Source organism: Homarus americanus, unplaced genomic scaffold (assembly GCF_018991925.1).
Source record: "Homarus americanus isolate GMGI-L3 unplaced genomic scaffold, GMGI_Hamer_2.0 scaffold21314, whole genome shotgun sequence".
In the NCBI taxonomy this organism is placed as follows: Eukaryota; Metazoa; Arthropoda; class Malacostraca; order Decapoda; family Nephropidae; genus Homarus; species Homarus americanus.
Window position 1 is genome coordinate 4,279,793 of NW_024720811.1, and position 27,218 is coordinate 4,307,010.

The 27,218-nt window shown below is 39.8% G+C and overlaps 1 protein-coding gene across 1 annotated transcript in view; it reads right to left on the reverse strand.

Annotated features, from left to right (window-relative positions):
* Nucleotides 1–1,807: 1,807 nt before the first annotated feature.
* LOC121861253 (serine/threonine-protein kinase fray2-like) overlaps nt 1,808–27,218 on the reverse strand; it is a 55,999-nt gene continuing 30,588 nt past the window's right edge. Inside the window, 1 exon segment of the mRNA XM_042358900.1 lies at nt 1,808–2,067. Within this exon segment, the coding sequence (XP_042214834.1) occupies nt 1,808–2,067 (260 nt within the window).

The following is a 27,218-nucleotide window of genomic DNA, read 5'->3' on the forward strand; positions in this document are numbered from 1 at the left end:
GGAAAATTTAAGAATAGTTCCACTTCCGCCGCGACAGAATTGAGAGAGATGGCTTTCAAGGAGCGGGTGATGGGTGATGGGTGATGGTGATGGTGATGGTGACGGGTGATGGGACGGTGATGGTGACGGGTGAGGGTGATGGGTGATGGTGACGGGTGATGGTGACGGTGATGTGATGGTGATGTTGACTGGGTGACGGGTGATGGTGACGGGTGATGGTGACGGGTGATGGTGAGGTGATGGTGATGGTGACGGTGATGGTGACGTGATGGGTGATGGTGACGGGTGATGGTGACGGGTGATGGTGATGGGTGATGGTGACGGGTGATGGATGAGGATGAAGGGTGATGATGACGAGGGTGAGGGCTGAAGTTTGATGGGTGACGAGTGGAGGGTGACGGATGACGTTGAGATAATAGGCCCCATTAATATTAGACCCCATTAAGATTAGACCCCATTAAGATTAGGACCTATTAAGATTAGACCCCATTAAGATTAGACCCCATTAATATTAGATCCATTAAGATTAGACCCCATTAAGATTAAGACCCCATTAAGATTAAGACCCTCCAAATATTAGACCCCATTAATATTAGACCCCATTAAGATTAGACCCCATTAAGATTAGACCCTATAAATATTAGACCCCTATTAATAGGACCCCATTAATATTAGACCCCATAAGATTAAGACCCCATTAAGATTAGACCCCATCAAGAATAGACCCCATTAAGATTAAACCCCATTAGAATTAGGAACACGAAATTGAATAAGACCCATAAGAAGTAGGGACTATTAGGCATGGGGCCCACTTACCCAACATGTTACACACCTGACAGACACCATACACACCTACATATATAATCCAGGTGTGAGGATGTGGAAATAATACTCTTAGAAATAAAACACTTTTTTTATTACGGTTGTCGGTAGCCATTATGAATATTATAAATACCAAAAGAGGTAAAATTTTCTACGTGTAGCTATCATCTCTAAATCTGTTTCTGTTGTATCACTGCTGGTTGTTGTATCATTGCTGGCTGTTGTATCACTGCTGGCTGTTGTATCACTGCTGGCTGTTGTATCACTGCTGGCTGTTGTATCACTGCTCCTCCTACCATTGTTATTGTCACCTTCACTGTTGCGGTCGAGAGGGTGAGATCATTCAGTGAGTCAGGTACAAATCTTCTGCAGTGCTCGAACTCAAACTGTGTTGTGGATATGTAAGTGTGAGTTAGGCCTTCAATATCTGACGTGGCTTTCCTCGGTATCCCAGCTGCTCCTTGTGGGAACAGGGTCTCCATATTCACGCTGCTGGTAAGGGCTTCTTTAGGTCTCTTTAGGTCTCTTATCTTCTTGCTCATGTTGCTGTGATAACTCTGGCTGTAATCGTGCTGCTTTGTCGAGGCATCGCCAACAATGAGTTAATTGAGCAAATAAAATCAGAAAAACCTAGACGTTCGATAAAGAACAATCTGTTCAGGAGTGACGCTCGAGTCATTACTTCAGCTTCCATAATAAAACTCTGTTTCTTCCCTCGAACTCTAAAGTACTACCTAAATATCCTGCGCCAACATCTGAAATGCCCAGTCATGGCTTGTTGGTTCACCCTTCCCAAACTTAGAGATGATGTCTGAATCTTCCTCTCATATGTACCGTAAATACCACGAGCTGTGGTACTGATTTGTCCTCCAAATGCAAACAGATGAGGATGTGACAACATGTGGCCGCATCAACTCATCTTTTTGTTTTCGGATGTTTGTTTAACTTCTGCGGGATGACTCTCCGGTGTCAGCACTAACAGGTGTCAGTCAACGTCTCCCTTCGTTGAGCTGTCAGGGTTTTTTTGACCCACAAATGAAGCACTGTTCTTATGCTGAAATTGGAGGCGTCTAGCCTGCTCAGCCTTCTTGGTTCCAGGTGCTGCAGGTTCTATATTGCATGATGCAACAGGAAGGTGAAGCAATATCTCATCCTTGGTATCTCTGATTTGCTTTCCTGGTAATTTTTCTCGGCAGCTTCTGTGGCAGGAAAATTTGCACTGCCGACTAGGAATGTCTTCCTGCACTGGTGAAACCAGCTGATACACTTCATCTTATCTGCAGTTTGCTGCGACCAGCACAATACGCAGCTTATTGGAGTCTTAACGGGTGGTTCTGTGAACTTCGTTAAGTTACTTAATACCAGAGGATACGACGCTAATTGTCAAGTGACCGACTCCTGCACATAAGTCCTTCACATAGATCCCATTCTCATTCTATCCCTCCCGGACAGAGTAAGGATGAGGAAACACAACAACAAATCGGTGGGGGGCAGAATAATATAAACACTATTGGTACCTAATAATAAAACAGGAATAATATTCAGCACCTAACAGGAGCACCAACCATGTGTTAATGTTGACTATTATTATGTCTTCACTATATCAACCTTATCTAAGAGGCTCTATGGTTGATACTGATGGACACATTTCTCAAGATTTCTTTCCTGTTCGACCATTTCATCTTCAGGTGTCGTGGAGAGGTTGGGCAGTAACGTGAACATACCACTCCTTGTTGCTTACGTTCTGATAAATACCTAGAGTAGTGACATTAATTCTTATACTACCTTATATTTTCTATCATTTAGAATCTAATTTATATATAATGAATATCATACGTAAACGCAGTATTACAGCAACTATTGAATTAAATAAATAAAATATTTTAAGAGCATAAGTACATCGTCTAAATTTAGTTTCTTCGATCTGCTCTGCTGGCGGGAGGTGAGAGATAGAAGAGGCTGCGGTGATAGATAAGTGGGTGATGGTTGGTGGTGAGGGACGAGGGAGGAGAACAAGGAGAGGGTGGGGTGATGGAGGGGGTGTGGTAAGGGACAATTTGGGTTCAGGAAAGAAGTCCACACAGCGATAGCCCTGGCATGTGAAAACATAGCCAGAGCCGCGGCGAATGGTGTATGTAATCTAACTCTCGGGATGTGAAGGTATTTGACAAAGTCTGGCATGACGGCAGAAATGTCAGACTGGTAGACAACACATGGAGAGACCTTCCTCTCATGAGCGGAAACGAAGATATTATGTATGCAGACGACATCACTCAAATAACAACACATCAAAAAATCACGAGCGTTACAGTTAGACAATACCAGGCGGGAATTAGAAAGGTTAAATAATTACGAAAATCAATGGAAAATCCAAACCAGTCTCGAAATTCACAATAATACCCTTATGCAGAAGGAAAACCCATCCATTATTAACAATAATGCCCAGATAGAATACAAAGCAGAGGCACCCTCCTGGGCCTGCATATATCCACGACAGGTTACTCATCATGTCCACACCAGGAAGGAAAAGGCAAGAAAGAGCTGAAAAAACTATACCGCTCTAAAGCGCTTCCTGAGAAAATAAAACTGGTGACATCATTTATCATACCGATATTAACTTACCCAGCAGTACCTCTTCATACTATGAGCACCACTCAAATATTAATATTACAGGTGGTCCAAAATGAAGCCTAAGATTTCACAGGTGAAAGATACCCTTCACCAGAACCACAGCCGAGGTACCTAGAGACCTGAGAATAAAACCCATCAACCAGCAACTGCACCTGGCCAGCAGAGTCTGGCCAAAGCTAAAACGATTAGAGCAAGACTCTTAAAGACTCCCACCAGACAACGACAACAACCATACATGGTTCCCCAAAAGTTAAATCTCAAAAGGTCCATTACCACCCCCATTCTATACGGCCAGGCAATAGACAATCTCCCTAGACCAGCATCCGCCAGTAGGGTCTGCGGAATATAAAAACTCTCAAAACACACATATATGGGATAGGGTAGGCTGTTTAGTGCTTGTGTCGACAGGCAATAACTACCCCATGACACAACCCTAACACTATTAAGCTTAGCTAACCTACAGCTAGGCGGTCAGCCCGCCTCTACCTCTTCTCAACTTCTTCAGTTTCCGAACTTCTTCCTTCCCCCCACCTCTAATATTCTTTCACCCTCCTTTCTCTATAAAAAAAAGTAGGAAGGGTTAACCACAACAGGCCACGCTATCCTCGGCCTCGTCTTGTATAATTATCTACTTAAGTTTTACGACCCCAGCCAGCCAGCCACTCCATTACGATCATCACCTCACATGTGTACACTGACCTAATTGATTCTACAGACTGATTCCTTACTAGAGGGTGAATGTCTATCTGTCTGATCTGTCTTTCGCCCTGTTTCTGTCTATCTGCGTATCAATCTATATATCTGTATCGTCATAATATAATGTCAACAAGGAATGTCTCAAAATAATGAAACTATAAAGATTTTTTCCTTCTGCGGTTTACGATAATGTGTATCACTTTTTAACAGGGTGGAGTTAACAGAAGCCTGGACGACACTCAGGCCACAGGAGGCGACGGTCGCTCACTGGAACCTATTAAACTTACGGACCTTGACGAGCCTTAAGCTGTGTACGACAAGCAGTAACACCACCTGGCCTATATATATATATATATATATATATATATATATATATATATATATATATATATATATATATATATATATATATATATATATATATATATATATATTTATATATATATTTATATATATTATATATTTATATATATATTTATATATTTATATATATATATTTATATATTTATATATATATATTTATATAATTATATATATATATATTTATATATTTATATATATATATATTTATATATATATATATATATATATATATATATTTATATATTTATATATATATATATTTATATATATTATATATATATATATATATTTATATATATATATTTATATATATTTATATTATATATATATTTATATATTTATATATATTTATATATATATATTTGTATATATTTATATATATTTATATATATATATATATTTGTATATATATATATATATATATATATATATATATTGTATATATTATATATATTATATATATATATATATTTATATATTATATATATTTATATATATATATATATATATATATATTTGTATATATTTATATATATATATATAATATATATATTTATATATATTTATATATATATATATATATATATATATATATATATATATATATATATATATTTATATATATTATAGTGTGTGTTATAGCGTCTGACTCTAATATCAACTCATAATATCCACAAAACATTAGTCTCACCACACTGTGACCGTCTTAAACACACATAATGGTCTCTGTTTTATGAGACTCTACCATTGTAGTTGAGGTTCCTTGTTTGCCAACATGATCCAGACCTCTCCTCTAGGTGATAGTCAATGGCCTCCATCACCATCTGCTGGAGATTTAAATTGCCACTGAATACATTTCCAAAATATATATTTATTGATGCCCACATACCTGTGTAGGTAAGGACGACTGGATACATTTTCTTAATGCTTTGTTATTACATTTACAAAGTGGACAATCCAATAAACTTCCATATAGAGAACATGAGATATTTCACACTAACACTCGGTAGATGACGAAGACGAACTAACAATGTTAAGGACAGAGGCGCCAACAGGTCTCTCTATATCATTAATTTTCTTTCGACAGTTTTATAGATTGACAGACAAACATCTCGACCTCTGGAATGTCCTGTGACCCCAACGAAGAAACACTTGTGTCGTGAGGAGGCGACGTGTATGACGTCCACATAACAAGGATCTGGAGTACCCGCGGGAGGGAGAGAGAGTGGTCACGCCACCAGAAAACAAATTAACTACCGGACGGACGGCCATAACCGACAGACAATTTCCAGGCAATAAAACGTAGCGTCAACAGCATTGCCCTGAGTGTGTGGTGGTTGTAGTATTTCTATGTCTGTCTTTGTGTCTGTCTGTCCCAACGACGACTTTATCCCGTCAATGTCTCAGCTATCAGACGTCTACGATAACTAATGCCTTTCCTAAAAAGCCTTTGAAGCCAAATTGTTTCATCGAGATGTCTATGTTTTGTCGTCTCCTCTACAATTCTCAAAGCCATATTGCTTTCGACAGTTCTATCTGGCCAGGGCAATAAACGGTAGATGCGTAAACACCAATGGCCTGGGTGGCGTGGTAGAACGTGTCACCTCCCCACCACGATTCCTCAACCCCCAGACAATGACCCTACCAATAGAGACTTCAGCTTGTTACCATTACCGTTATAAGGACTATACCTAAGGCTTAATACAACCTCTTCCACCCAGAACTATGACTGCTGACTATCAACGACTAACATACACATCGATACATTACTTAACTATATACATGATTTGTAGACCATTTTAGCTATAATCTACAGCTACTGACGCTACCAAGAGACACTTAGCTAGATACAACACACAAGGTGACTGGTGGGAATAACATAGGTTGTGACTATGAGAGGAAGTATAGTTGTAAAGAGAATAAATAACATCAAACTTTCTTTTGGCTACAGAGAAATTATGAGAATGATGACGTAAGATTCAATTACAGAGCCACCACCCACGTCACACCCACGTCACTACCAACGTCACACCCACGTCACACCCACGTCACACCCACGTCACACCAACGTCACACCCACGTAACACCCACGTCACTACCAACGTCACACCCACGTCACACCCACGTCACTACCAACGTTACACACCAACGTCACACCCACGTAACACCCACGTCACTACCACCTTCTGCATCTCATTATCTACAATATCTCGCAACACTCCATAACCTCCCACAACACCTACAACCCCACAACACCTACAACCCACAACACCTACTGTAAAAATTATATCCCTGCAACACTCTCAACCTCTGCAACATCAGTATTACATGTATGTAGGTCGGAGGAGTTAAGGTCTTGCAACAGGAGATGTAAAATGTCTTTCATATGTAAATAGTGAGGTATAAGATCTAGCTGAGGCGACCAGCACACCGGCTCAAAAGCTATGAAATTATTCCAAATGACTCCACCTTTGTCCTCTTGACGCTCTAGAGCTTTAAAAGGAAAGTATCTTGATTCTGAAGCTAACGTGGTTTATTATTGAAGCTACAGTTTACTAAAAGCTAATGTGGTTTATTAATGCAGCTAACGGTATAAAAGGCTAACGTTTATGATTGAAGCTAACGTGGTTTATGATTGTTAACGTGTTTATATCGGAAGCTAACGTGGTTTATGATTGAGCCAACGTGGTTTATGATTGAAGCTTAATGGTTTTATGATAAGCTAACGTGGTTTATTAATGCAGCTAACGTGGTGTATAATGAAGCTAACGTGCTTATGATAAGCTAACGTGTTTTATTATGAAGCTAACGTGGTTTATTATTGAAGCTAACGTGGTTTATGATTGAAGTTAACGTGGTTTATGATTGAAGTTAACGTGGTTTATTATTAGCTAACGTGGCTTTATTATTAGCTAACGTGGTTTATTAATTGCCGTTAGAGAAGCAATAAGTATTGGATGATAGACATGTTTAAAAGGACCCTGAGATAAACACACACACACACACACACACACACACACTCACACACACACACACACACACACACACACACACACACACACACACAACACACATCTCTTCAGAGTCTTTCTCCAAAACTAAACAAAAACAAAACTAATGCCAGGACAGTTACAAGTCTACATTAACTTCGCTTTAACAAACTTTAAGATCCAGAGGTATCGTAACTTTGGAGCTGAGTTTGTCGTATACTAGTCCCAAAGGTAAATTGTTGACGTAACTGTAGGCTGAATACTGTGTGCCACCGTTCGCTTCGGGGGCTTTAAACATTGTTCGTGTGTTGTGTGTGTGTGTGTGTGTGTGTGTGTTTTATGTTTATAGTTTTGTATATCTGTGTATATATTTGTGTATGTGTGTTTTGTATATCTGTGTATGTATATTTGTGTATGTGTGTGTATGTATATTTGTATATTTGTGTATATGTGTGTATGTTTGCGTATATGTGTCTGTCCATGTGTGTGTATGTATAAATGTATAATATATGTGTGTGTAAGTGTATGAGTAGTTATATGTGTATGTATTTATGTGTGTGTGTGTGTGTGGCCGTGTATGTTTATATAACCGTGTATGTTTCTAGAATAAAACTTTCACTTCTATTTCTACTCAGGACCTCGAGGCAGAAAAACGAAACAAAATAATACCTTTAAAAAATTATACATCCATTACGCCAACATGACCTTTCCTCTAACAAGGCACAACTGCACCACAACCCTGAAATAGAAGAGGATTGACGTAGAGACCAAACCAAAACCGGAAATAAGAACGATTATTTTCGACTAGTTAATTACGTTTTCATTCTGGCCTTCCTTTGCTTACGGGGTGCCGGAACAATAACACAGCTAACCTTTCCTTATTCATTTCTCTATTCCTTCCCACACACACACACCCCCCCACACCCCCCACACACAGAGAAGAAAGAAAGAAATGTGATTTAATTTCAACTGGAAGTTCATTAGATTTCAGACAGAAATCTTAATCAATTACAAATACAACAAAACAAGAAACAACAACATTGCCACAGCACACAGCAAAATCATCAGTAAACCACCATCACTAACAGCAGTAAACAACAGCAACGTTAACTACCATTAAAATCATATAAACAGAAAAGAACTTACAAAGAACAGCATATAAAAACAGAGACACAGCAACAATACAACACCATTGCACTAACAGCATACACTCATACAACAGTAGCATTAACAGCATCGACAGCGACCACAGCAGCATTAACAGCATCAACAACCACCGCAGCACCATACAGACACACACACACACAGCTGTTTTCAGGCAGCGAAATGACACAGGTTCATCATTTCAACCAACTGGATTGTGTAACGAGGTCTCACACAGGCCCAGGAACACCCAGAAATGTTGGCTGATGTTGGGACCTAAACCACTGTCATTCATTAAACTTCGTTGTTGTTGTTCCACATTTTCTCTCTTCTCTCTCTCTCTCCATTTGCTCCTCACTGTCTGTCTCTCTCTCTGTGTGTGTTAAGAACTTCTCTTTCTTGTCTCTCTGTAGCCATCTCTCTCCTCCCCCTTTTTATCTCTCATTCCTTACGCTGCCTGTTTGTCTCTTTCACTTATTCTCTTTGTCTGTTTGTGTATCGGTATCATGGGATTATCTCCACAGGAACCATTAAATATTCTTTTCTTTCCCTTTTGTCTCTGTCTATCTGTCTGTCTGTCTGCTGTCTGTCTGTCTGTTCATTCTGTCTGATGTGAATCTCTCTAACTAGGATTAATTTATTCTTTTTGTCTTTGTCTGTCTGTCTGTCTGTCTGTCTGTCTGTCTGCCTGTCTGTCTGCTTGTCTGTCTGTCTGCATCTCGTTTTATTTGTTTTAATTTTGTCAGATGTACCGTCCCTCTCTGCTGTACCGCTACATCTTCGGTACCGTTGTGTTCCGTTGCATTGTCTCTGTACCATTATCTCACCGTCTGAGCTACTTCTCTCTTAATGTACCGTTATCTCACCGTTCACAACTGTCTCTCTTAATGTACCGTTATCTCCGACTGTCTATTCATTTGTCTCTTGCGAAATTCCTCCTGAAAGTCATTAAACTTTTGTAGCTTTGGTCTCTTACTCACATATCTCTTGTCTGTGTGTGTCTGTGTGTCCGTGTATCCGTGTGTCTGTATATCTGTGTGATCATGTGTTTGTGTGTCTGTATATCTGTGCTGTGTTTGTGTGTCTGTATATCTGTGTCCGTGTGTTTGTGTATGTATCTGTGTTCGTGTTCGTATGTATCTGTGTTCGTGTGTTCGTGTGTCCATATGTCCGTATATCTAAACTCATATGGAAAATCATGTAACTTACCCATTAAAGTTTATTTTATCCGTCTGTCTGTATTTTCATCTCTTCTCGTTCTGTTGCCATTTGTATTAAAACCTCGATACATTTATTCAACTAGTTTATTATGATTGATTAAAACTTTTCAGTGTCATAAAAAAAAATTGTTTGAACCATGGGACTCCGATGTGTTTTTTTTACCGGGTGATGAAAATATGTAATAATTGGGATCATTAAACTAGTCTCCCGAAAACACCATGAAATGTTCTACAGACCTGATGAATGTATGTGGTATATGGATAAATATATTTGTTATGTGAAATGAATAACTTTCACTTACCTATTAATTCCATCACTTACCTATGTCCTCCCATTCTAGCTTCCCTCGCTCCTACCCATCCCTCCTCCCTACTTATCCACCTATCCGATCCTAAACCTTATCTAACCACCTAGCTCTGTCTGTCGATTTTGTGTCAGGTGAAAGTCGACTTAAGAAGAAATAAAGTAAATCACAGAAATATTTGATGACGGTCACTGTATAAGAGGAACTCTCTCCACACATTGACGATACATTATCCACACTAACTTGATTACCCTGTATATTATACCAAGAAATACCTATAGAAACTAATAAAAAAAAATACTTATATCAACTTTTAATGTTTACTATACATTAACACAAATAAATTGACCCCAGACGTAAAACAGAAATATAAGGAAAAGAATATTGATGATATATAATTTTTTTTCCCGTGTGTCCATAATGGTTAGGTTAGGGTTAGGTTAGGTTAGAGTAGATAGGCTAAAGATAGTCTCATTTGCACTTACGGGAAAAAAAAAAATTAGGCAGGAATCTTGAGACTGTGGCTGTAGTTGTTATCTCCCTGTGACCTACACCCAGAAGACCCTCACACTGTTGGGGATATTGTAGTCGTATTACTCTGTCTGTTGAACATTGTATCTGATGAGTAGAAACTAGGTATTATCATCATCATCATCATCATCATCATCATCATCATCATCATCATCACTCATCATCATCATCATCATCATCATCATCGTCGTCGTCGTCGCCGTCGTCGTCGTCGTCGCCGTCGTCGTCGTCGTCGTCGTCGTCGTCGTCGTCGTCGTCGTCGTCGTCGTCGTCGTCGTCGTCGTCGTCGTCGTCGTCGTCGTCGAACAAACTTTATGGATATAATATTGTGCTAAAACTTTCACTACCTCAGTAACATGTGATTATATCTTAACTCTTCATTTTAATTTTTATTAACATTAAAACAAGAAAAGAAAAACACATTTTATATTTTACATTCATTTCCATAAAGCAAACCAATATTTTCCCTAGGATGAACACCGGCTATGTGTTACTGGCTCCTCAGCGTTATAATCGGTTAGAGTGACCATTAAAGTCTTACGGAGGCACCTTATATTATTCCCAGGATACACTAAAACGAACCCTGACCCGGCACACGGAATTTCATTACTTCTGAGGAACTTTAAAATGCAATATTTGTTTTCTGGTACAAAGGCAAGAACGAGATGAAACTCAGAGTTTTATTTTCTAAAAAATTAGAACTCCACTCGGCCGTTGTATGTGTGTGTGTGTGTGTGTGTGTGTGTGTGTGTGTGTGTGTGTGTGTGTGTATACATGATGTGAGTGAGGCTTTGTGTTTCCTGTGTGGCATTTTTGTTTTTTGCTGTTTAATTAGTATAAGTAATTATCATGTTTTTTTTAATGCTAATTTTTATCTAGTATTAAACCTAGTCAAGGTGATACTTAGATGGATGAAACGATGGGTGTCCATTTAATTACCAGAACAAAACAAAATATATATAAACTTTTAAATTTTCCATAAAGAAAATAAAGGAAAAATTATAATAACCAGTAATATATTTAATCTGTCTGGTTTCTGGAGCAAATTGATACAAGTCCTCTTACTCCCCCACCACCCCTCCTTTCCCATCCCCACTACCCACCACCTCCTCCCCCACCCACACCTCCTCCCCACCCACCACCTCCTCCTCCCCACCCACCACCTCCTCCTCCCCACCCACCACCTCCTCCTCCCCACCCACCACCTCCTCCTCCCCACCCACCACCTCCTCCCACCCACCACCACCTCCTCCCCACCCACCACCACCTCCTCCCCACCCAACACCTCCACCCCAACCACCTCCACCCCACCCACCACCTCCACCCCACCCACCACCTCACCCCAACCACCTCCCACCACCTCCCCACCCCCATCCTACTGCTCCCACCAACCCACGACCACCCACGTGCCTGACAAGAGATACACCTCCTGCAAGGATCACGTCAACACGAGCTATAGCCACACTGTCACCCCCAAACCACCCCTCGACCACCCCCACCCTGACCACCCCCACCCCCAGCACGCCCACCCTTGGCCACCCCCACCCCAACACGCTCACCCTCAACCACCCCCCACCCCCAACACGCTCACCCTCGACCACCCCACCCCCAACACACTCACCCTCGACCACCCCCACCCCCAACACACACTCACCTCGAACACCCCACCCCAACACGCTCACCCCGACAACCCCCACCCCAACACACCCTCACCCTCGACCACCCCCACCCCAACACACTCACCCTCGACCACCCCCACCCCCAACACACTCACCCTCGACCACCCCCACCCCAACACGCCTACCCTACCACCCCCCCCTCGACCACCCCACCCCAGCACGCCCACTGACCACCCCCACCCCCAACACGCTCACCCTCGACCACCCCAACCCCAACACATCACACTGACCACCCCCACCCCAACACACTCCCCCTCGACCACCCCCACCCCAACACGCCCACCCTCGACCACCCCACCCCCAACACACTAATCGACCAACACCCCACCCCCAACACACTCACCCTGACCACCCCCACCCCCAACACACTCACCCCGACCACCCCACCCCAACACGCTCAACCCCTGACCACCCCCACCCCAACACGCCCACCCTCGACCCACCCCACCACCACCTCCCACCCAACACACCTCACTGACCACCCCCACCCCAACACACTCACCCTCGACCACCCCCACCCCCAACACACTCACCCTGACCACCCCCAACCCCAACACCTCACCCTGACCACCCCCACCCCCAACACACTCCCCCTCGACCACCCCCACCCCAACACACTCACCCTCGACCACCCCACCCCAACACACCTCACCCCTCGACCAACCCCCACCCCCAACACGCTCACCCTCGACCACCCCCACCCCCAAAACCCTCACCCTGACCACCCCACCCAACAAACCACCTCGACCACCCCCAACAACTCACACCCCACCCCCAACACGCTCACACCCTCGACCACCCCACCCCCAACACACTCTCACTCGACCACCCCACCCCCAACACACTCACCTCGACACCCCACCCCAACACACTCACCTCGACCACCCTCCTCACCTCCTCCTAGTAAACTTCTATTAGATATAAACCTGTATTCAAATTACACTCATTTCTGTTATCGACAGTAATGGCTGCAACCAATTTTTGTAAAAGGTCTGGGCAAAGTGCGTTATTTTTTCCAATATATCTGGTCACTTTTCTTCAGTTTCCATAATGGATCGCTGACTATCGACCTTCATTTGTTTTGTTTTATCATCATGTTGTTATTTTTACTGTTCCAACTCATATATGGTGGCCGGAGAAGATTAACAAAATGCATTAGCACTTGTATATGGTGAGGGTAAAAGTGTCAGGAAAATATGGGAAATATATATAACTTGGATCAGAACGGCCGAACTAAATATGAAATCAAAAATTTATAAACAGAAGTAAAAAAAATAAAATAACAGATTCTTACCGTAACGTAAATTTCCAGCGTGCTGTGTGAGGGGGTGCGTGTGCGTATGCGTGCGTATGCGTGCGTATATTTTTAATAATTAAAGTGTAATACTATGCTTATAAGTCGTCAATATCCTTAACTCAACACTTAAATGGCCGTAAAGAGCCTTTCAAAACTGGAAACAATCCCTCGGTGGTGCAATAGTAAAAATTAATGTCTCACGTCTATAAATACACACACACACTGTACAGGTAAAGTCATGCTAAATTCAGGAGGGTTATATAAGCAGGTAAAAGTAACATATTGGAAGTGTCTCGTTAATTATTGAGAAGCTTAGAGAGGTGTGTGTGCAGGTGGTAGGCTATTAATTGGTAATGTTGCTTGTTTAGGGGTAAGAATTTATCTTATCTATATAATAATGTAGGTGGGTAACTTACTGTGAGGGACACATGAAGATTGGATTATATTTATTATAGTAGTAGTAGTAAGTAGTAGTAGTATTTCTAGTAGTAGTTGCTGTAGTAGTAGTATCCTAATTTTTAAGATTAGCATTATCTTCATTCTCATGATACAGAGTGTGTGTGTGTGTGTGTGTGTGTGTGTGTGTGTAGTGGTCTGTACATGGGCCTAAAATATAGTTGGTGGCGGGAGGTTGGGTGGAGGAGTGAGGCAAGTCATTAAGGAGGGCCACATAACTTAGGTGTTAATGGTGGGGTCATGACTGGCGGCGACAGAGATGCTGCTCCTTCTGCCAGTAATGGACAATTTGACCTATTTTAATGTCGAGTGTGTTTTTCCTGTTTTCATTAGTAAAATACGGAGAAGAAATATGATAATGTGGGTTGGTTGTGTTTGTGTGTGTTTAATTTCTCTGGTTTCGGACAACTCCCCAACTGCACTGGCTAACTATTACCCCGAAACACGATCCGCAAATCGATTAACATCCAGGTTCCAAATTACTGCTGGGAAGACAGAGGCAAATGACGTAAAAAAAATGCCCATAGTTTCACCCTGCCCGGGGATCAAACCCGGGTCCACTCACTTTCAAGACGAGCATGCTGACCATTATGTCACAGGTGAGTTGTCCGCTCTTCTCTGATTATACAGTGACACTGGGTCCTACAGCTCCTTAACTTGTATGTATGTAAGTTGTGTATATATATATATATATATATATATATATATATATATATATATATATATATATATATATATATATATATATATATATATATATATATATATATTTATATTTATATATATTTCTATGTAAATCCACAATGAAACGTGGATATTAAGACATCTTCAGAGGCAAACGAAGATGTCTTGAATAAGACTACATGCGCCCTGTGCTTTTCATATATATATATATATATATATATATATATATATATATATATATATATATATTTATATATATATATATATATGGAATTAGCCCACCCGGCACAGGTCAAACGACCCACAGTATGAATGGGATCATAGAAGAGATGAACTATTACTTCCTTCCTGTTGGGGTGCACAAGCGACCACCGGACCAACAAACTCTTCCCCAGATTTAGGTTCAGCTAATACCTTCCCTAAGACCCTCTCGACTTTTACAGGTAAGCCTCCCAGACTGTAACTCTGGTGATTCTGCAACCATCACATATTTGTTTTTTTCACAAATATAACTAAAGTAATAAACTTTGTATTTTGTCCTGTGAATGACTCAAGTTTTTAGAATTAAAAAAATAATAATAATCTAAAACGAAAAAATATTAGTTTTCTAAGGCTTAGAACATATTAGCTGAACCATTTCACGAAATTACTTCCGATTCTGGTTTCTACCTGTGGGAACGTGAAGAAGTTGGTCGATGATCGCAGGTGTAGGAGGCGTCAAGAAACAACTTGAGAATATATACGATGAGGTTAAAGGAGAAAGCTACTTGACTCAACAGGATGCTGGAAAGTTTAATGTAAAATATATATTATCGGCTGCTCATTACTACTTAAACGACTCGCGGCATAACTAAGATGTTTTGTAAAGCCGTTTTCGCTCTACGTCTAGTTTAGCCACACGAAGTAGATTTTTAAACACATTTATCATAATGTTTCATATATAGTATGAAAAGAATTTACCTTTATTAATATTGTCATGTGGCTCTAATGAAGACTCGCTCTCGAGCTTCGTGAAATAAGCTGGAGGGCGACCCTTCAGGTGATTCATCATATTCTTATTGTAATAAGCATTGTTGTGCACGTAGACCAAACATTAACCGAAAGTAAATATTTAGATAAATTATATATATTTCCTTCGTTCAGATAGGTCCAGATAGGATAGCTGCCCATGTTGCAAAATTGAAGAAGTGAGAGCAGATGCGCATTGCTGGCTAGTAGATGACCAGACAGCATTCTGTTGTTTTGACCGCTGCAGCATTTTGTAAGTCGTATTTAAGGTATTGGTTATAACCTGAAGGAGTAGACACTCTTGTTTTCACCTATCTGTATCTGTATATTAGTCTGGTTACTATCAGCAGGTCATACAGCTCGGCCGTAAAACTATAATCGACCCAACAATGTTTACTGTGGAAAGTAAACATTCTACTGTATAAAAATTTGCAGCATCAACGATTTTGACTGATAATTTAAGACAATTTTCGCATGCTTTTAAAACAAGACAAAGAGAGAGAGAGAGAGAGAGAAGAGAGAGAGAGAGAGAGAGAGAGAGAGAGAAAAAATAGAGAGGAGAGATAAATAGAGAGGAGAAAACAAGGTCACTTGCCAAAACGGTTAATGAAACACAGAAAGTTAACTCGGTGAGAGAGAACCATTACCGACCAAAATACCGCATTTCTCCATATTGCCCGCCGCTGCTGCCTCCTGGCACCATCGTTCATCTCCGTGACAACTTGTGCCGTCTCCAAGCTGAAATTCTCCCCCCTGTGTTTTCCTCCACGATAGCTCTATTGACATCGTAAACAGTCAAGTATTGTTAATAGAGCTTCCTGTCCCACTGAACCACACCGGGAATTGGTTGGTAAGTGGGTTTAAACAGGACCATTTGGAGGGGGTATGGTCGGCATTACTGGTGCTGTGACCGCTACTGAGGGCTGTAGGAATGAAAATAGCTTGTGGTTCGGGAGTCATGATACTAAATGTTATCTGTATCTAGAGAGGGATTTTTGTTATTGAATATCCCCATAGAGAGAGAGAGAGAGAGAGAGAGAGAGAGAGAGAGAGAGAGGAGAGGAGAGAGAGAGGAGTAGAGAAGAGAAAGAGAAGAAGAGAGAGAGAGAGAGAGAGAGAGAGAGAGAGAGAGAGAGAGAGAGAGACTTGTTTTTATTTTTCTATTGAGAGTAAGGATAGGAGGGATGAGGTGATGGATTCCACAATGTTAATCAATCATTTCCACCTACCTAACCCCACCCATGGAAACTAATTAATGTTGTTTTTGAAATTTTGCAAATATTTTGAACCATAAAGCGGCCATATATGCCATGTTTATGCTGCTGTTATTTCGCCTCGCCATTGCTTTTTGCCCAGTGCTGGATGATGAACACTCATCACCGTTCCGCGGATGAGTACCCACTTTAATCGATCCTACACCCCAGTTGATGATGAAAATGATGATAGGAGAGGATCATCATTCACACGGACGACTCTCACCCCTTCAGGTAGACTAAGGTGTGGAAATTACCTGCCCACACTTAACTCTGGCTAGTAATTACACCTTCAATGACCTATATAGTTATGTTTTTACACTCATGGTCATAGTTTATTGGTAACTAAGGTGTGAGTGTGTGTGTGTGTGTGTGTGTGTGTTTCTCTGGTCCAGATATGATACTCCTTGGCTAATTTCATACTGTAGTTAACCTTGATTGCTCCAGTCTAGGCTAACCTGTGTGTACTATACAATGCTATCCCACCGCTGAATATTCCCTCAATGGCTTTATAATACATAAGATCGCTTTATATACCCGACTGTACTGTGTTATGATTGCTAGGTGTTCATACTCAGCCCCAATTTGCTTCCGTCTTTGTGTCCAGAATTAATTCCATTCCAAATCTGCCTCACTGTTATCTCCATTCCAAATTTACATGTGTCTGTTGTGTTAAGCTGAATTGTACCTCAAATGCTCTGACCTGTCTCTGGTGATGAAGTTTATAGAATCATTTGATGTTTGGGTCCGTCTCTCTGGTGGTGTTTGGGCTCATTCCATAGTGTGTTGTTTTTTATAAGCCAGTGTGTTGTGTTTACGTTAAGAGGTTGTCCTAATACCAGTGTCAACATTGAAGAGTGTGAACGCATGAAAGTGTGTGGCTGGTGACTCTTTAAGTGTGAGGATGAGAGCACATTATCACAGGTTAACATTTCCACCTTTTGAAGATAAAGTTGGTCGTTCCACAAAGTTTACACAGCAAGACAAAGTGGCAGCTATGATGAGCAAACTTAATCATGTCTTTTTCACGTTCCTGCTGTAGGGTTTAGAGCTTAAAAAAATAGATTCTGCATTATTTATCAGGTACACGGAATAACCAGGTAACACAAATCTCATGAATATATATATACGATTAACTGAATCACTGAAGCAGATGAAGAAGCACCAACAGTACAAGAAAAAAATAGTTACACCAATATTTATTTAGTTAGTATCAGTATGCACATTCTTCCTTTGTCTAGATATAATTAAAATTTATCTTTATTTATTCAGCAAATATTACACAGTGCAAACATGACTTATAATTTGTAACGTGGTGACAGTTGGATGATTTATGGTAGTGTTTGACCTGTTGTATTACGTGTTTTAGTACGAGTCAAAAGTAAGAATTATAGAATCACATGAAGATTACACCCCTTAGTTAATTTCACCTGATAATCAAATAACCCTAACACTACCTGAGGGGTTTGGTTTAGTTTTAGGTTCGATTAAATTAGTTTAGGTTTGGTTAGGTTAGTTTCCAAATCACATACTATCATCATCATCATCATCATCATCATCATCATCATCATCATCATCATCAATCTATCACACTACAAGGCTCTCGCTCCTAACGTTTGATGATGATGTTATAATGCATTACTGCTCTTCAACAACTACGGCCGAGGTCTTTTTAAACGCATATTTTAGATTAGTTAATACGGAATCCCCTTTGAGGAGATATTTCTTCCTACCAAAAACTTACATATATTCTGACTTCACTTGTGGCTTAATACATACATACATAGATAGATAGATACATACATACATACATACATCTACGTAAAACTAAAAATAAATAATGTTATACCACCTAAATCGTAGTATTGAAATCCCTAACCTAACCTAACCTGAGGTCCTCTTCAGTAGTGTTCTCGTTTCACTGTGTTTTATCTCTCTTAAAGTAGGATCTCACCAGTGTGTTATTATTGTTTACCCAGGCATTAGGGCATTAAGGGTCTTTACTCTATATGGTTAAAAAGCTCCGTAATGATGATGATGATGAGTCACTGTACTGATGGTGAGGACTCTTGTACTCTTGGAAAATGAAGTGTGTTTAGGGACTGTTGAGGGACGTGAGAATTTTTTAACTTTTGAGTACGATGATTTAATCCCTTGAGTAAAATGACTAAATCCCTTAAGTACAATGACTCTATCCATTGAGTACGATAACATTACCCCTTGAGTACAATGTCATAACACTCAATGGATTAAATAAGTAATCATTATTAAACAACTCGAGACATTGTACTCAAAGAACTCGGTAAATATAAAGTAATTTTAATAATTGAGTTAAATTCATCGAACTCAAGGAATTAAGATACATTTTTGGGGCTAATTCAATGAAAAAACGTACAGCAAGAATGGAATTGTTCGTGGGAATAAGATCACCCAGAATATGTTGGGCACACGACCAAAATATGGCCGAAAATAGCTCACATTACGGATATATTGCAGATACTCCTCCCACCATAACTTACTCCCGGTTCTTGGCGTATTCACAGAAGTATATCAAATAAGAAAAAAGTATATGTGTGTAATATATGTCCTTCAGTATAGTTATTTTTTCAGTGATCATGTTGGTTGGTTAATAATAATAATAACACCCACATTTAATACTTTATTTTTTGTGGGGTAAAAGAATAGAACACATGAGTCTTATCATAGTAGCAACACACACACACACACACACACACACGTGCGCGCAGCTTCTCTCCTTTGTCGTGGGGTCGTGTGGTTAACCAAAGGGAAGTTGATTAAACTGTGTCGAGACATCTTGTGTGTGTCGCTGTGTTAATATGTTAATTATGGATTACCTGGGAACTGTGTATTTGTACAGGTAATTGGGTGTGTGTGTGTGTGTGTGTGTGTGTGTGTGTGTATTATTTCGACAATAGTATATGTGTATTTGTATATCTATAAGTAAATATATATGTACGTGCGAATGTAGGTGCATTTAAATATCCCTTTATAAAATTTAAAACATCCCCCCTAAAAAAATATTTACCTGAAGTTAACCATTACATAATTAGCTAATGTAATCATAATATTTAACATTATATTTAGCTTAATTATATCATCTATAACCTAAGCACACGCCCACCTGCTTAATTTCCTATCAAGTATTCTATACTATAATCTTGTTAACTTGTGTCGGATAATTTTTCTGATAGGTAATTACTTGTGATTATTGTGTTAATTGATGGCAACTTATCTGAGGGAAATTATCACTTTTACCTGGTGGTGGAACGTCTTCAAGGATCTCTCTCTCTCTCTTCCTGTATCCCTGTAGTCACTGATAGGGTCTCCTCTTCCTTGCTGACAGTAATACAACTGAAAACATGCATAAAAGCAATAACTGTCTGTCTGTCTGTCTGTCTATCTCTTCTTAATGTGATGAGAACTGCAAGACACATACAGTTATGACTTTCCTCTGTGACCTTCTGTGTCGACTACCAGGACAACTCTCGTACCATTGTCTCCCTATCACCCGAATCTCCCTCTGTGTGCGCGCGTTTGTGAATCACCGTTGTAGGTCGCGAGACTTTTTTTCAGGTTATTGTCTCGGTCTTACATTTCTGATCGAGACCTTTCGAGAACATAAATTATTTACCAATTTTCAGGTGTGTTGGGAGAGACTTGTTAAGTTTGAGTTCAGGCAGTTACACGTCACCTCAGGTCACTAATTACACTCCCTGGGTAAGTAAAAAGTTGACCTTAGCCATGTCCATTTGAAGATGGTAAAAGTTGATATATTTCTCAAAGAGTCAAGTCACGGGAACACAGCAACGACGTGGGCTGCAACTGACCTGAATGTGGTGGTGGTCAACTCATGAAACTTGTTAGTGAGGCGAGGTGACACTGGGGAATAGTAATGAGGGGGCACTGTACCATATGCGTGGATCTTCACAGTGTTGATAAAAGCTTGTCCTGGTGTGGGTGTCTGTGGTCTCCTAACTTGCTGGTAATGGCGGCCTTATCTGCTGCTGCAAGCTTGGAATAAAGTCAGTGGTTTTGATAGTGCGATAATATTACAGTCACCCCTCCCTATCCACTACCCACACTCCACGATCTAAACCCTAAGGAAAAGATCATTTAAATCCTCTATCCATCACTTAAATAACCTAACCCTAACTCATAATACACGTGGGATAGATCAACCATCCATCCTACCCACCATCCACACTGCATGGCTCATAATAAACAGCAACTTAAATCTCCTCCCCACGTTAACACCGAATCCCATAAAGATCGTGTGAATCAGAGAGAACAGAGAATGGCAACCTATCATCCACCAACTCACCACCACGACGCCAGAAATACCTTAAAAACACCCAGTATAAAGGCGTAATTGAGGTAGCTCCTTGCTCCATAATTCACCACTCGGCTTCAGGATATATTACGAGAGAAATATTCCTTTGTCACGTTTGCTTCGTACCGTAAAAGAGATCTCTCAAGTTTATGTTAGGTTGAATGTTAATGACACAAGTCCCAGCAAGTGTTCTTTTTGGGGGTTTAACATTAACATAAGCTGAGGATTTGGGTGGGGATATTATGCTAATTAAAATCATTGTGTATAATCTATGTTTTGGAGGATATTTTGTAAACGGTGTGTGTGTGTGTGTGTGTGTGTGTGTGTGTGTGTGTGTGTGTGTGTGTGTGTGTGTGTGTGTGACAGACAGACAGACAGACAGACAGATAACATATACAGACAGACAGACAGATTCAATTTAAACATCGTCATTCATACCACCACTATGTCCAAACCTTTAGATTTTCGGTTCAATATTTGCACTGTCCATTAAAGCGGTCTTATCTCCCTAATTAATTAAACTGACGTTCTTCCACGATGGAGACGAAAAAAAACCTCAACTCATTTTCAGGAATATTTGAAACCTGCCACCGCGTCACCAAACCCCGATTTCTTATATAGTTAAATCTCATATAATCTTTTTTAAGTGATTAAATATTCAATGTCTCAATTTTATGATTTCTGGAAGCGAGAGAGAGAGAGAGAATGAAACACACACACACAAAAGAGACAGACATACATACATACATACATACATACATACATACATACATACATACATACATACATACATACATACATACATACATACATACATACATACATACATACATACATAAGAGAGACAAAAGAGTCGAAACTGCACTAAGTAAATTCTGAATATTGTACTTCACGGTGATGTGTTTCAACCATTATTACACATGATTCATTTACTGAAATAAAAAATGATAACGCTTTAAGTAATACAAACAGCACGACACACTCTCCCAACCTGATACCTCGGATTATGTTAAATTCTAAATTAATAAATACGCGTGTAATAATGACAAACCGATAAAAGATTGACCACTGAGTCCATAGCTTTATGTTATATTTGTATGTCAAAGTAGGGTTAATCCAAACTCTCTCTCTCTCTCTCTCTCTCTCTCTCTCTCTCTCTCTCTCTACGTCTGAGGGTAGGCAGTTACGCCCCTCAACCCCAGCTTCTTCTCTAGGGACCTTGACCAGCAGTCCTCCTAGATTTGGCATCTCTGAGGGAAACTATGAATAGAAACATAGATATCCTAATTTTTTTTTTATCTCATTTTCCATCTATTATCGTAAGTGTAAATATACCCTGAACTATATTTTGAACTGAATGCAAATTATCATCGCCATTCAATTCACCATCAAATTTATGGCTACAGAAAAATAATATGGGGATTTGTTTTATTTACGTCTAACCGGATCACTGTTTATCAAAGACCTTAATACAAAATGGATTTAATTTGAACTTAATACAGGTTTGCATTCCGTTGATACTGACTCCAACCAATAGACCAATCCCACTGGGTGATCCCATGAGATTACACACTGGCATCTTAATGACTCTATTAACCTTTGCACTACCAGGTAAAACCCAACAATTACCTTCATTAGCATAAAATACCTGGCCAATTATCGAGTCGTTTTCGCCGTGGGTGTTTGTGAGTTGTGGGCGTCTCTAGGCGTGTGTGGACAAAGGGGATGGTATTGGTGGAGGTGTTATCTAGGAAGTGTGGGGGTGTATACTGTTTCCGTGGCTTGGGATATTGACTTGGGTTACACACAACCACACACACACACACACACATACACACACACACACACACACACACACACACACACACTCACTATGAAATACACCGACATATTGACAGAGTGATCCCGTAGAAGTTAGTGGAGCGGAAATGAGTTAGGTTTCCCCGAGGTCCACTACACAAAGTTACGAAGAAAAGTTAAAGCTTTTATTTATACACTGGCTGTGGATACCTCATTCTAGCCACTGGATGCAGGTCCTTGTTGTGAGGAAGTGAAGTGTATTCCTATATCACAGAACTTTAAGAAATAATTGAAAACCAACACAATATAATTCCAAAAAGTAAATGTAATGATAATAATAATAATAAATAATAATAATAATAATTAATAATAATAATAATAATAATAATAATAATAATAATAATAATGATTACCTTCATAATCAATATATTTCTGTCTTGGCCAACACAGGTGGGCATTGCTTCTGACGTCACAAAGGTTAGAATATGTGAGTTACCCTGGAAGGTCAAAGGTCAATTTCGCAGGACGTTGTGGTGGATTTCAGGCTATTCTGGGTGACCTCTTAAGATAGTATGATGCAGCTGCGCTCTCTCTCTCTCTCTCTCTCTCTCTCTCACCTGATGAGTGTTGGTAGTATCAGCAAGAGTTAAGCTTCACTCTTAAATTAAATCACTAGCATAAAACATTCATTATATCATATGTCATCCCATTTACAAGCATCACTGTTTATCTTAGTAAATTAGATCTTAATCTTTGTCTGTCTGTGTGTCTGTTTCTGTAATATATAAGGAATGTTTTACATAAATAGCTCGTATGTTCAGTTCTTTACGGTAACACTACATAAGTTATAGTTAGTGGGACTTGTATTTTCCACCGTAAACACAATACTGAACACGGGGTTATAGTCCACTGGCGTTCTCTCATATAATGCAAGTATTGACAAGTAACCAGCTTACCCCTGGCAGTAGTGGCGGTGCTGGAGAAGGTAATGTCGTAACTCATCGTTCTACTGCTGCTGCTGCTGCTTCTGCTACTGCTGCCGTTCGTACCCGACACAGCAAACGTTACTTACGACCGTTGTGGTATTGCCAAGCTGTTATTACGTTCACTGAGATTTATGGTTGTTCCCAAGGCTTCGTTAAACCATTGTCTGTCTGTATGTTGTTAATGTCACCGTGATTTTAATATTTAGAGTTAGTGTGAGTTTACCAAGTCGATGTGTTGTTTTACTTCGTGTCAGTATGTTATTGTTGTTAAGATTCCCTACCATGATGCTTAGTGATGACTTATTGACTGTTACCGGTTAACCATGATTGTGATAACTTTTGTCATAATACATTAACTGTTGACTGTTGTTTATATCTTGAGGATATACCGCTGTTAACAGTTACTAAGTGGTTTGTTAATACCTGTATATTAATATGCTCATTGTTAGTGGTGTACTGTTAATAACATCCTGATTTATTAACAGCAACCACAAATTACCTTATTTATCATCTATGTGTGTGTATCACTGGGTCATTGTTATGCAAGTCATATCTCTGTGATTGGGTAACATTCACCAACAAATTGGTAGTTCTGTACTTGTTTGTAGCGCTGTACAGACCACCGTCAGTACTGGTCACGCCTTATTCATCACGTTCATCAATAGCTGCTGTAAACACTTGGTATAAGTTGGTGGCACTTGTTACCATGGCTTGTTAGAACACCTAATAATTTGTTGTGTGTAGTTTATCTACTATTTTGCTAACTCAACAGCTGTTTGGTGTATGTAGATGATGTAGGTATAATTCTTGTTATTAATTATCAATATTTACTGATATAAAAACCTCTAATGATTGTTTAAGGACGTGCAGCAAATATGTTAACCCAGCAGGTGTTTGTGGTATGTTGATAATAACGTCATCTAGTCACCGAGGAGAGTGTTAGCTTTACATGTGTTTGTTGTTGACAGTACTTTATTGATCTCAAAGTCACCACATATCTAATTTACCCAGCAGGTGTTATCATTGCTGAGTGATAACAACCTCATCTTGTTGTTAGTTAGTAAATACCTTGTTACTCCAGAAGGTGTGTGTAGTATGGTGTACACGTCATCATGACAAGACTAGCCTCTCCTGCACCATCTGCTTTAACGCCTACCTATTCTGACGTGGATCTAGAAAATCAATACAGCTTCACTCAAGTTTTATGACGTGGGGTGACCAGCTCACACCTGTGGTACAAGGAGAGGTAACACCAAGATACCTGCCTACCTACCCAGGTGGGTTCATTTGACCTAAGGTGTGGGGAGACCTGGTGAGAGGGTGCTGGCGGATTCTAGTTCAACCGCGGTGTGTCGTAGCTCCCTGTGTATACTGGTAGAGATAAAAACATATGTCAGTATAAATGTGTATATTATATAGATATTTACCTTAGTGCTCGAGGATAACCTTCATAATTGCATCGAGTAGAAAATCTGTTTAAAGTGTTGAAACTATCGCCAACACAACACCCAAACTCCGGGTCAGTGAGGTGTACGACCCAGTGTTAAGGGGTGGCCCAGGGACACCGGACACCTCGTCAACTGTACTGGTTAATAATTAACCTGGAAGATGATCTAAGACATTGATTAACATCCAAGCCATCGTTTACTGGGTGGCTTATAGGGTGAAGTGAATGATTTAAAGCATGTTGACCAAATAGTATGTGCGGGGCGGGGGCACATTCCACCCCCCCCCCCTACACACACACACACACACACACCCCCACACACACACGCTGTCTCTCAAATCCTCGCAGGCCAAAGAACCAGAGAGAAACAGGCTAAAGCAATACCTCGCGTTTTAGGGTCATTCCTCTCAATTGCCCGGCTAAGGTCTTGACGTTGTATCCCCCGCCAGTATATCCAAGAGTCCTCCACCGTAGATCACATCAAACGGAGAGTGTCTCAAGAGCTCAGCCACCGTCCACACACAGGGGTCAAGGAGGAGGTCAAATATTGAGATTACATAGAAGACCGGACTGAACTTCCTCAGGGATGAATAGACGAGAGAACTTGGGATATGAAAGAGAGTCGTGCCTAGTGCTGGATGTTCCCCAAATATTGGACGATTTGTAGACTTTTCATCACACGGTATAAGTTGGTTTGATATATATATATATATATATATATATATATATATATATATATATATATATATATATATATATATATATATATATATATATATATATATATATATATATATATATATATATATATATATATATATATATATATATATATATATATATACACGTGGTTTTTTTGTACGTCTGTCTGTCTGTGTTAGTATATACGAGTAAGCAGTTAGACATACCGTAAAGTAAACTAGTCCTGTTATACATTGGACTAAGAGGCTAAACAAGGAATATTTGATATCTCACCAAAACAAGTCTTTAGTTATACATCAAAGGTTTTTCTTTTTTCCATCATAACAGAGGACAGGAGGTAAATCTACACTTAGAGCACAGAGAATAATTTCATCTATTAAACTGAGCTTAATATTCCCCGTAAAAAAGTATATTGGCATTAAATCTTCAAGCGTGTATGAGCTTACAGAAGTCTTACCTAACCGTGGAATATTGAGAAACTTGTCCACTAAGATTTCACCACTTAATCCCTAATTCAGTAGGAGACATTGAACCCTAAGACACATGTTTCTCAAGTCTTAAAACTTCTTACTTGTTTAGAAGCTCAGAGTAGGTGAACGATGTTTAAGCGACCTGTCAGCATAAGAAAATAAACTCTCTGATCTGAGGGTTGAACTGCGTATTTAATAATGGATATATCGGCTGCGTATACATTATGTGTCAGGGTCGATGGGGTGTGGCATGTGTCAGATCGCAAAAAAAGCTACGCAAAGATTTTCGTTTGCATTTATGTATGTAGGTTTAAGTACATGTGTGTGTGTGTGTGTACGTGTGCACATATTTATATGTACATGAAGGGAAAGAGATAAATAATG